This window comes from Miscanthus floridulus, chromosome 4, assembly GCF_019320115.1.
Source record: "Miscanthus floridulus cultivar M001 chromosome 4, ASM1932011v1, whole genome shotgun sequence".
NCBI classification, from domain to species: domain Eukaryota; kingdom Viridiplantae; phylum Streptophyta; class Magnoliopsida; order Poales; family Poaceae; genus Miscanthus; species Miscanthus floridulus.
The window spans coordinates 28,021,353-28,033,080 of NC_089583.1; the positions used below are offsets into that span (position 1 = coordinate 28,021,353).

Below are 11,728 nucleotides of genomic sequence, written 5' to 3' on the forward strand. Positions count from 1 at the left end.
TTAATAGGTAACACCATAGCATTATATGGCAATAGATCATTACATTTCCAAGCTCAATCCAGTTGAGTCCAATATATCACAAACAAGGATTGTTAAAAATAATATCAACAAAAAGTTACAAAATAGGTATGAAATTCAAATTAAATAAATTGTACATCTAGCTAGTAGTCTGCTATCCATAGGGTAGCCGCCGATAATATTGGCTACCAGATTGCCCATAAGTGCTACCATATGAGCAACATGAGCATTAGCAAAGCCACTTGTCTGCAGTTCAATGGATGATAGGTCTATTGGCTGCCTGCCTGCCTCATTGCTGGTAGGATCATCAACCACATAACAACTTATGTGATGTGAATAAAATATGGTGCGTGGTACATAGTGCAAACTAAATATGGTGGTTGATCATATTCACTATTGCTGGTAAAAATTTCTGAGTGTACCTCTCAATACATAATTTCATTTCGCACAATGTTAAATTGCCGTAATTAAATGTGTCATATGAACTACGTGGCCAGTTATAGTACTAACAAAACTAAGTGCTAGAATACAAACACGTGGGTCATGTTAGCGAATAAACATGTTAAACAAAAATAGTTTAATTTACTTCTATATTTGAAAGATATAAGATATAAAATGCATACGAGCAGTGAGTTCTCAGCGTAGGCTTGTTGTTGGATTTCCTTCACTAGGAAACAATGCCAACTAAGTTTTATTAGGACTAAACTTATTTCATCTACTTCTTCTCTTAACTGCCACATCATCACTTTTTATTCATGTGTCACCATAATTAATTAGTATAAAACCTCAGCTCGAGTGTCATTTTCTAGTGGTGCTAAGAAGAGAGAGAGAGAGAGAGAGAGAGAGAGAGAGAGAGAGAGAGAGATAAGATGTGTGCAATATACTGAAGCAAAACTTGGGTTCTATATTAAAACATGCTGCGAAGTTGACCATTGTTGCCAACAAAAGAGATCAGACAAGAAGAGATGACTAGTGGGTTGGTGAGAGAAATTAAAGAGCATTGTTTATTTTATTAATTAGTTTGGTGGGTCTAGTTTGGTGTTGTTCATGTTAGAGTGAAAAGGTTAGATTAAAAATCCTAACTGATCTATGAATCCAAAAACACAAAAACACAAATGTTATAGAAGAAAATACAAAAGCGAGAGCGACATCGAGACACAATATGTATTAGGATCTATTTGGTTTCTCACCTAGAAACCATGCCCAGTCCAGGCATCGCTCACATGCTATGGTGCCATTAAAATTGGTGCTATATGCATGATTAGTACTCTCTGCACTATAACAATCAAATAAGGTAGGACAAGACTAGTTGGTGGGCTAGCTATGTGTGCTAATAGGAGGGGGCATCATAGTCCATACCTCCATACGAACACTACCCATTCGTGAACAATCGGCATTCCGGTGCCTGATTGGTCACTATTTTTATAATTTATTTTACAATTTTAACAACATCAACTTTTGTAATTTTTAATAGAAAATAATATTATTTTGAGAAAATGCTCTTCGAAGTTTTTTTTTTGAGACGCATGTTCCTCGAAGTCAAACAGATATTTTTCGCATCGAGAGAGCGCGTTGAGGCCCAGCCCGGAAGCTAGAGGCTTGTGGGCCGGTTCTGCCTTATCTCCCTTCCCTCACACCTCCTCGTCCTCCGCAGTCCCCACGCAGTTCTCTCGGCTGCTCGCTCATGGCGATCGAAGCCGCGCGCCTCTCCCCGTCCCTCGCCGCCGCCGCCTTCCTCGCCCGCCGGCCCCCTCCCGCTCTCTCGCCCTTCTCCCTTCGCCGCCGGTTTCCCCTCCTCCGCGTCCTCGCCAGCTCATCGGGCGGGGACGGACGCGTCGTCGCCCTCTCCTCGTCTGAGCTCCGCAAGCGCCGGGGCCTCTCCTCCTCCTCCTCCGGGGCTGCGGCGGACTCCGCGTCTGACGGGGATGAGAAGCTCCGTTCGCTTCGTCGACTCTTCGCGCGGCCCGACGTTTCCATTGACGCTTACATCGTTCCCTCACAGGACGCCCACCAGGTCGGGCCGCCCTCTCCCTAGTCCCACCTTATATATGATTAATTTGATTTTGATATACCCAGATGAACAAAACTAATGGATAATTACTCATCATATTAGTGTAATTGTGGAAAAATGATTGAATTTAGGCACTACATGCATGGCAATCCCCACTTCTTGTAGAGAATTACTGCATTGTGTGTGACAAACGTGTTGCAATATGTCTCACTCTTAGCCCTGTCTTCTGAAGATGTACTTTGTGTAGCCCCGGGAGACTTACTGGATAACAACTTTTGCTCTTCTGATGTTTGCGATCATTACTGCCTTGTGGAGTTTTGGGAAACTTGTAATGTTCCAAAGGGATGATAGGATAAGGAGAGGGGTTCGTGGGGCGTGGGACACAGAGGGCCAGAGGGGTGGGCATAAGGAAAGAGGCAGGGGCGGAGCTAGGATTTGAGCATAGGGGGCCGCCATTTAAGCCGACAATAATCATACATGATGAAATGTATGTAAGACAATAGGATAGATAATATCTAAATAAAAGTTTATTTTACGATATACATAAAAGCTAAAAACTTTGGTGACTATTACAAAGAAAAAGTGAACAAAATTTAATTAGCACTAGGTCTCTAACTTCAGAAAATATCGCGGTAATAATAGAAACAAAGGAAACAAGAAAGAGAACATAAAGGCTAGTCCTAAATAATATAGATGCAGTTGGAGATACATGAAGAGAGAACAAACAAGCAAAACACTAACTATATTTGTTAACTAGCTATTGAATTGTATCGTATAGGAAAAACAAAAGAAATAAAAAAGACAATAGAAAGACTAATCCTAGATTATTAGAAAAAATAAACGATTAAAGTACTAATTAGCATTATTACCTTGCTAATTGAATGATTAACTAGCTAATTATGGAAGGAGCACTGTGGAGGCACCGGCATGTTGGGGGGTGCCAGGCCCCCCTCAGCCCCTCCCTCCCTCCGCCACTGGACAGAGGGGTGGGCATAGGGAAGGAGAGAGGCGGTCATGAGCAGGTTGGTGAAAAAGGGGCTGTTGAGGCCAGGGCCCTTCGGAGTTGCTTGTCTGCTGTGATGTGTGGGAGTGATGTGGCAAATCTGAGATTGGCCTGACTGAGATTATAGATAGGTGTTATGGTTGCGAAGTATTTGTACAGTATGGGCAACTATCAGGATTACTTTTAATTTAAAATAAATATACTCTGATACTTCTCTGTAGTTTCCAACTGTGGTGGATGTACATGACGATACTGATGCACCCATTCTCTGAAGTACCTGCAAAACATAGTGGATTATTGACAAATCAGTAGAAGCACACAATAGTTGGTACATTTGATATATAATTTCTAGCAAGGTGTGCTCTGAATCATCTAATTATGTCATGATGTACTTTCATAAAAAAGCAGCATCTGCTTGACAGTGCAGCAGACAATCGTCTCATGTATAATTCACAAACACTTGCAAATAAAATTTGACACATCCATTCCGAAGCCAGAGCATCAATGTCCACTGCTAGTGAAGTCATGAAGCATATATGGTTTCTTTATTCCGCTTTTAAACTCGCTTTGAGTTTAACTAGAGGTTTAGAAAATCATGATACCTATGCTCAGTGTGAGTTTGTGACTGCATATGATACAGAGTTTTCCCATCTGTGGTGAACTGTTGTCCTAATAATGGTGCCCAATGCAAATGATGTAGAAAATTTTTAATGCATTACTTAGTGAAGTGACAAAATTGAATTAAATATAATCTCCACTTACATGATTTTATTCACAACTGTTCCAGAGCGAATTCATTGCAGAATGCTTCACGAGGCGCGCCTATCTGACTGGGTTCACTGGCAGTGCTGGTACAGCTGTGGTCACAAAAAACAAGGCTGCCCTCTGGACTGATGGCCGTTATTTTCTTCAGGTACTCTCACTTGCTGCAAAATTTAATATCTTTCCACATTTATTTCAGTCATTGATTCATGATCAATTGTTCTGCTTGCTAGGCAGAGAAGGAATTGGGCCATCACTGGACACTCATGCGCAGTGGGAATCATGGCATTCCAACTACTAGTGAGTGGTTGAATGATGTTTTACCATCTGGTTGCCGAGTTGGTATTGATCCGGTGAGTTTTTCTTTAATATGTTATTCAAGAATTTATATATTTAATACTGGGTAGTGGGTTCAGTGATGCATTGCTTATACACTTTATTTGATGCTCATATTAAGTGTGTAGTTTGGGGTTTAAGTTCTTTCTTGGTGATGTCACCACACCACAACGTGATTTGTGAATGTCACAACTCACAAACAACGCTGCAATTAGGTGATAGTGATTAGCATAAATTTTATAAGACATGACGAGAACTGCAGTACATTCCCTTGGATCTGCTCCATCACAAACTGTCTACATTGAAATTCTTTATCTTATCTGCTTATTCCATTGAAATTTTAGGCATCATGATTCCATTACTTTTATTAGATTTTTGGATCTATTAAAATATAATTATCTTTTCAAGAAATAACAATAATAAATAAGCCATCGATTAATTATTATTGATAAAGAAATCATGTAGATTTTTTTTTTCAGGTAGAGATCTTGTTGCTTTTTACTCTATAGAATCTTACATTTTTTATCTAGAAGCTTGTTATATGTATGTTCCTCTTGGAAATGGTGTGATGATGGCAAATCAATCAAGAGTTATATTTTTTTTGTGATTTCAGTTTTTCACTTTTATTTTGTGTTTCCTTTTATTTAATATGTTCCTTTTCTGGAGATGTATGTTTATTGTATGCTCAGTCTAATCTGGTTTCCTTCATTTTTTCGAAGGATGCAGTTTCTTTTCTCATTTGATGCTGCTGAAGAACTCAAGGATTCAATCGCCAATAAGAATCATGAGTTAGTTTTGGTTCAGGGCATGAACCTAGTTGATGAGATATGGGGAGATGCAAGGCCAAATCCCCCAAAAGAACCAACTAGGGTGCATGACATCAAATATGCTGGTATTGATGTACCATCAAAGTTGTCCTTCATTAGGTCACAACTTGCTGAAAATGGGTGTGATGCTGTGGTAATTTCAATGCTTGATGAAGTTGCTTGGTTGTTGAACATGGTAAATTCTTGGTTCTTTTACAATTTGTTTGATTGATATGTTTCTTATGAGTATTGTGGAATTGCTGTTGAAAACCATGCTGTGCTTTTCATTTTTTTTGTTCAATTTGTAAATCCATTTTGGTGTATTTGGGTCATACATGTGAACAATCCCTCAATCTCCACATGCTTTCAGTCAAAAGCATCATATATTTAAATGTTCTTAGCAAATATTACTGTCTTAGTTTTATTATTTCTTTTGTTCATAGCTGGTTTTTATAGTTAACATTTGCTGAGTTTCCAGTGAAATGTTCTACTTGGGAGTTTGTTTTCTTTTGTTGATTATTATGCTATAATAACTGTTGAAAAGAATTTATCGTTCTTAATCAACTGCCATGCCTGAACTCAAAGCTCGAGTAGCGACTGCAAAGAAAGCATAGCAGCATTGTTCATGAATCTGATAGGTTCGTCTCACATTTAAATGCAGAGAGGAAGTGATGTCCCACATTCACCAGTATTTTATAGCTACCTCATTGTGGAGGTTAGCACTGCTACACTATTTGTAGATAGCAGCAAAGTTTCTAAAGATGTTCTGGAGCACCTTGAGCAAACTGGTGTAAAACTTAAGCCATATGAAGCAATTATTTCTGAAGTAGAAAGGTAAATCTTGCAAAAGCATTAATCTTTACAAAATTTGTCTTGATTCAAATATCTTTTGTGTTTCATTGTTGATGTAGTCCTTTGTTTCTATAGCAAGACAATCATCATGGTAAAAACAAAATATATTGATTTAATAGTCCCATTGAGCTCATGGTTCTTCCATCATAAATTTAGTGAATTAGATTTCTTCTGGCCTCATCTGTACAAATGGTTCCCTGCCCTGGAGGTGCTGGAGTTTCTGTTCTTTTCTTGTAAATATATTTTTGGTAAATAAATTGTGGGTCCAGGTTTACTAGTGAACTTTTCAGATCTATCTATCGACGTTAATATGTGTGTTGTTCCATATGTATGTTTCTTTTTAATAAAATGATGTGCAGCCCTCCTGTGTATTTGAGGAAAAAGAATCAGATCTTGAAACAATTCAATAGGGAAAACATAATTTTTGTAATGGTGCTGCCGATTAAAACAGATTTCTTTACTTCAAAATTCAAAACTAACAGTCAATAATAATGTTGCTGCCGACTAAAACATTGATTGCTTTGTCAAGACTGGCAGAGAAAGGTGCAAAGCTCTGGTTGGATTCTTCAAGTGTGAATGCAGCCATAATTACTGCATTTAAATCAAGTTGCGACAGACGCTTGAAAAGGAAAGGAAAAGCAGGGAAAAAAGTTGGAGAGAAAGAAGCATCTTCAGACGACCCAATAACTGGAGATCCTGGTGTGCAGAATTTAGTCATAAGTGCTGTGTACAATGTTTCACCAGTTGCACTTGCCAAGTCAGTTAAAAATGATGCAGAAATTGAGGGAATGAAGAATTCACACCTAAGGTATTGTATTGAAGGGCTTTTGAACCAGTGTTCTTTTCTCTTCTGAAAATTGCCTGAATAAATTTCAATTTTTTTTTTAATTTCGTGAAGCTCTTCCAAGGAAAAGGTATGTAGGCCCCTATGGCAGCCCAGCAGGAATTTTACTACTAAATTAGTAAATTTTCTCTCGGTAATGAAACATATTGCATTAGCTATTAGACTGTTGGGAAAAACAGCAAAGTTTCGACATATCTTGATCTATTGATGAACGGGAACTAGTCTGTATGTGATCTATTGGAATAATTACTGGTGGTTCTTGTCATTCTATTTACTGTATAGACTCTGCTTTTATTTGTGCATGGAAAACATTATTTTGTTATCATTTTGTGACTTTTGGAGTTGAAGTGTTCTTCAGCCGTGTGGATATTGTTTCAAATAATATCTCTGGTCACGTCCCTGTATCCAGCGTTACTTATCATGACTTATGTCCACATTTTCGTGTTGTATTACCGCTTCCTTTACTTTCATTCAACTTGACAGCTATATTTCTTTGCTGGCGCATGGCACATTTGTAGAGATGCTGCGGCTTTAGCAGAATTCTGGTGCTGGCTAGAGGAGGAAATCTGTAAAAGTGTGCCCCTTACAGAGGTACAAATTGCTGAAAAGCTTCTTGAGTTTCGTCAAAAGCAAGATGGATTTATAGAGACAAGCTTCAACACTATAAGTGGTATAATTTGTTTGTTTTGTACTTTAAGAAAATACTATTAAAATCACATAGAAACTTTTTAGTTGGCTAATATCTTATGTTTTCATATATCAGTATAATGATAATTCTTTGTATTATGTTCAGTACTTTTGGACTCAATGTCTGGAGATATGCCCTTCAGACTATATTTTTCGTATCTTGAGCCACTTTATGACAGGATAGATGGTCCTGGTTAGCTAGGATGTAATATCCTGTTTTCTTTAACGTTTTTTTTTTTGCCTATTTTGTAAATTTTTATCTGTATGAAGGCAATGGTAGTTTGAGGACTTTATCAAAATCATTGTATTTTTGTAATTTGTGTTAATGTTAATGTTTTATTATGATGCATAATTAGCTATGTTTTTAGGCTGAACGAGGGGATGAAAGCAGACATTTCATAGATTACATAACTGCAATTCTTCCCAAATTATGATGTGTACACTGTAGAGCTCTTGACTTCTAACTGATAGTCAATTTTCTCACACAGGTTATGGTGCAAATGGTGCTATAATACACTACAGACCAACCCCAGAGAGCTGCAGCTCTGTTGGAAGTGATAATCTGTTTTTGTTAGATAGTGGTGCTCAATACATTGATGGAACAACTGACATAACAAGAACAGTGCATTTTGGTGAGCCTTCCCCAAGGCAAAAGGAATGCTTCACCAGAGTTTTGCAGGTAATCAATTTGGTTATGATTTTGGGCATACATTTTAGTAACATTTAGTTTTGCAGCAACTTATATTCCTGCCTGATGGAAACCATAAAATCTTGTGACAGGGCCACATAGCTCTAGATCAAGCAGTGTTCCCCGAGAGAACTCCAGGCTTTGTGCTAGATGTTCTGGCACGGTCATCTCTGTGGAAAATTGGACTGGATTATAGACATGGTAGTACCTTTTTTAACTACATAAAATAATTTGCTCTAAAGAGAAGGATTGGTTTGTCTTCCATTGAAGATATAATGTGCAATGTAAGTTCATTGTCAAGTTCGTTCTTGATCCAGGCACAGGCCATGGAGTTGGAGCTGCACTAAATGTCCACGAGGGCCCTCAGAGCATTAGCTATCGATATGGAAATTTGACAGCCTTACAGAAGGGCATGATTGTCAGCAACGAACCTGGTTATTATGAAGACAATTCATTTGGCATTCGTATCGAGGTAGATTTTTCCACTGTACTAAGAGTTGCAATTAGCCATTTTTGTTTCTAATTTTTTCATTGAATGCTGCAGAATTTACTTCTGGTAAAGGAGCTTAATCTGGCAAATTCGTTTGGTGGAATTTCATACCTTGGTTTTGAGAAACTAACTTTTGTTCCGATTCAGGTACATACGAATGTAATATTATCTTATTGATATGTTTCAATGGATGACACTTTGCACTAGTCACATATATCCAATTGATGTACTGCTAGATTGTTTCTGTTTGAGTAATCAGTAAATGCGACTAGGGTGTAAGGTTTCAGTATTATATATGAAGGATAGGTATCTTCTGCCCTTTTGTGGTGCTTACTATGTGACCATATGTTTGAGAAAGCCCCCTGCTGGTATCTCATTATTGTTTGTACTGAACACATAATTCATGAAGTACTGATTATTTCATAAATTTTTTTTGCATCTTTAGAGCAAGCTTATTGAGTCATCCTTGCTGTCACCTTCGGAGATCAATTGGGTCAATGATTACCACGAAGAAGTCTGGGAAAAGGTGAGCTTCTACATCGTTGACCTTGAGGCACTGGTTTATTTATACACCAAAGATTACGCTGAGGGCATGGTTATTTTGCTTGACGAAACAATGGCTCCCTTCTTTATGTTTTTATGGGATCTTTCTAGTTTACAGTTTGTCAGTCATCATAAATTTTCTCTGAATGTGTTTATGCTTTGTGATCATCATAATATTGCCTTCCTAGTTCCTCCAGTAAGTTATCTCATCTTACTGAAATCAGTGGCCTCCTAAAGTTTCCACAATGTTTGCAGGTTTCCCCTTTGTTGAGTGGCCATTCTCGCGACTGGTTATGGAAGAACACTCGACCTCTTTTAGATGTATAACTCCTTAATACTCCATCGCACAGCACGGCTTGACCGCATAAGTGAAAGAAATGAACAGAAATTTCTGGCTGGAACTTCTCTAGAAGATCTGATGGCCTTTAATGGAATGCAACTATATGGCAGTAAACAGAGGCAAGGCAATAGATGCGTAGCTGGCCATATATATGGCCAGGGGCCAGGGAATGATAGGTTGAGGCTGGTTTATTTGACATCCAGCCAATTTGGTGCAACACTTAAAAAAGGGATGACATGCAAATTTTTTCTATTTATTTATTATTACACTATACACAACATCGCCAACTGTTTGACGAACTTATTATTAATTGCATTTTAGTACTTTTTTTATTTACAAAAGCATCTTTTTAGAATGATGAAGCCATTTGAGACCATATTGCCCCCGAGAGCACGTTTGGTAGAGCTTCAGTTACGATGAAAACAGCTTTAGCTATGGCTTTTGTGAAGCTATTTTGAAAAAACCTGTTGGTAAAACTACTTCATCTCACTCTTAAAAAGAGTGACATGTCCATAGCGCCTCTCTTTTTTCTCTCTTTCTAATTTCTCTCTTTTCTATTCTCTTTCAGAAATGCTCAGCCACGGGCGTCCATCCTGTCGGACGCAGCTCCCAGTCCTCCAGCAACTCGCCACTAAAAAAAATTCCCCATTTTGCTCATCCGCTTTTCGTGGCATCGCTGAGCATTTTAGGCTGCTCATCCGTTTGCCCCACTATGCCTCCTTCCCCACTGCGCCCCGCCATGCGTCACAGCGTCGCGCCGTGCCCTTCCCCCAACTGCGCTGCAGCCCATCATCGGATGCACCGCGCCCCATCCCCTGCGAGCAGACAACGCTTGACGATTGCGGTGCTGGAAGTAGCAGCAACAGGGCCATGCGACGGCTGCGAGCCTGGGCCGCGACCAGGTGTTTGAGAATCGTACGAGTGCCGCCCCACTGCTGCACTGGCGAGCTTCATGCGTTAATGCCGACCTCCTCGCCGGCGTCGAGCTCCGCAACGACGAGCATCCATTCGTCCAACTAGCAAGGTGACATTGGTTTCAAAGCGCATGTTACGAGCGTATGTTTCAAGTTTTTTCTATGTTTCATCCGGATGTTGTAAGTGTTTCATATGAATGTTGCAAAAATAGATCGAGATGTTGCACATGTTGCAAGTGTTTCAGAGGTATGTTGAAAACGTCTGTTACCAATGTTTTAACTATTTCAGATGTATGTTTGAAATGTTTTATCTCGATGTTACATAAGTTTCTCACATATATTCCAAGTGTTTTATCTATAAGTTGCGTATGTTTGCAATAGTTTTCAAGTGTTTCAGATGCATGTTTCATGTGTGTCATCCGTCCTTTTTGTATGTTATAAGTGTTTCATCTAGATATTTTAAAAGTAGATCGAGGTGTACATATGGGATGTGCGTGGGAAGCGGGAGAGGGTGCGTGGCGCGGTCGACATTAAGGATGGCTACGGGGCAGATTCGGTTCGGGTGAAGTCTCTGGGCATCCAAAACCGAAACCCAAACCCGTCCCGAACACCAAGTAGGGTGAAAATCTATCCCCGAAACCGAAACCTGCGGATCCCCAAAACCCAATGGATTATCCAAAACCCAAAAATATTACTGCAAATCAGCAAAAAAAGTCCAAATAAATTAGCAAAGTAGATTGTAGATAAACATATGTAAATTAACTAGATTAATGCCCGTGCGTTACACCGGGTAACAAATTTTTACTCATATACTTACGGCGATGCACATTGCTTGTGGCTTCAACAAATATATTAAGCAATCTACAAATCTAATTACATAGATAATATAAAGCATGTTTCATGATTTTTATCACTGATAACGTGTAAATGTAGTTTATGAATAGAGAAAGCATGGTGCGATGGTCACTAACTCGGAGCAGCACCTATCCAAATTATAAGAGAGAAACTAGAAAACCTACCACGCTAGGGGGCGCCCGTGAAAGCTCATGTCGCACATCTCCATTTTTTTATAAATCTCTGATATGCTTGCCGTAATCTGATTTTTTTACCTTTTTAATTACTTTTATTAACCTTCACGTCAGCCAGCGATTTGTAAACGCGGTTGGGACGCCCTGAAAGGGTCTTGAGCTCCAACCAGCACTACCGGATTCAGTTTCTTTACCGAGTGCCTCAGGCACTCGGCAAAGGCTGATATACACGCCTTTGTAGAGTGTTACACTCGGCAAAGGGCGCTCGGTAAACAGTTTATCGGCAAAGACCTCTTTGTTGAGTGCACTTTATTGGGCACTCGGCAAAGCCTTTGCCGAGTGCTAATCTGACACTAGGTAAAAAAAAGTCGCCGTGACTGCGAGCGCCACCGTGATGGCGGCTTTG

General features: G+C 39.3%; 1 protein-coding gene across 1 annotated transcript; it reads left to right on the top strand.

Annotated features, from left to right (window-relative positions):
• Window positions 1-1,638: 1,638 nt before the first annotated feature.
• LOC136551222 (aminopeptidase P2-like) lies at window positions 1,639-9,683 on the top strand. Its single transcript, XM_066542798.1, has 13 exons — window positions 1,639-2,032; window positions 3,820-3,945; window positions 4,028-4,147; window positions 4,857-5,132; window positions 5,598-5,770; window positions 6,318-6,596; window positions 7,151-7,302; window positions 7,808-7,998; window positions 8,100-8,208; window positions 8,325-8,479; window positions 8,552-8,644; window positions 8,943-9,023; window positions 9,296-9,683. Exons 1-13 carry the CDS (start codon window positions 1,703-1,705, stop codon window positions 9,365-9,367), a joined length of 2,157 nt encoding a protein of 718 aa, XP_066398895.1. The 5' UTR covers window positions 1,639-1,702; the 3' UTR covers window positions 9,368-9,683.
• The last annotated feature ends 2,045 nt before the right edge of the window (window positions 9,684-11,728 follow it).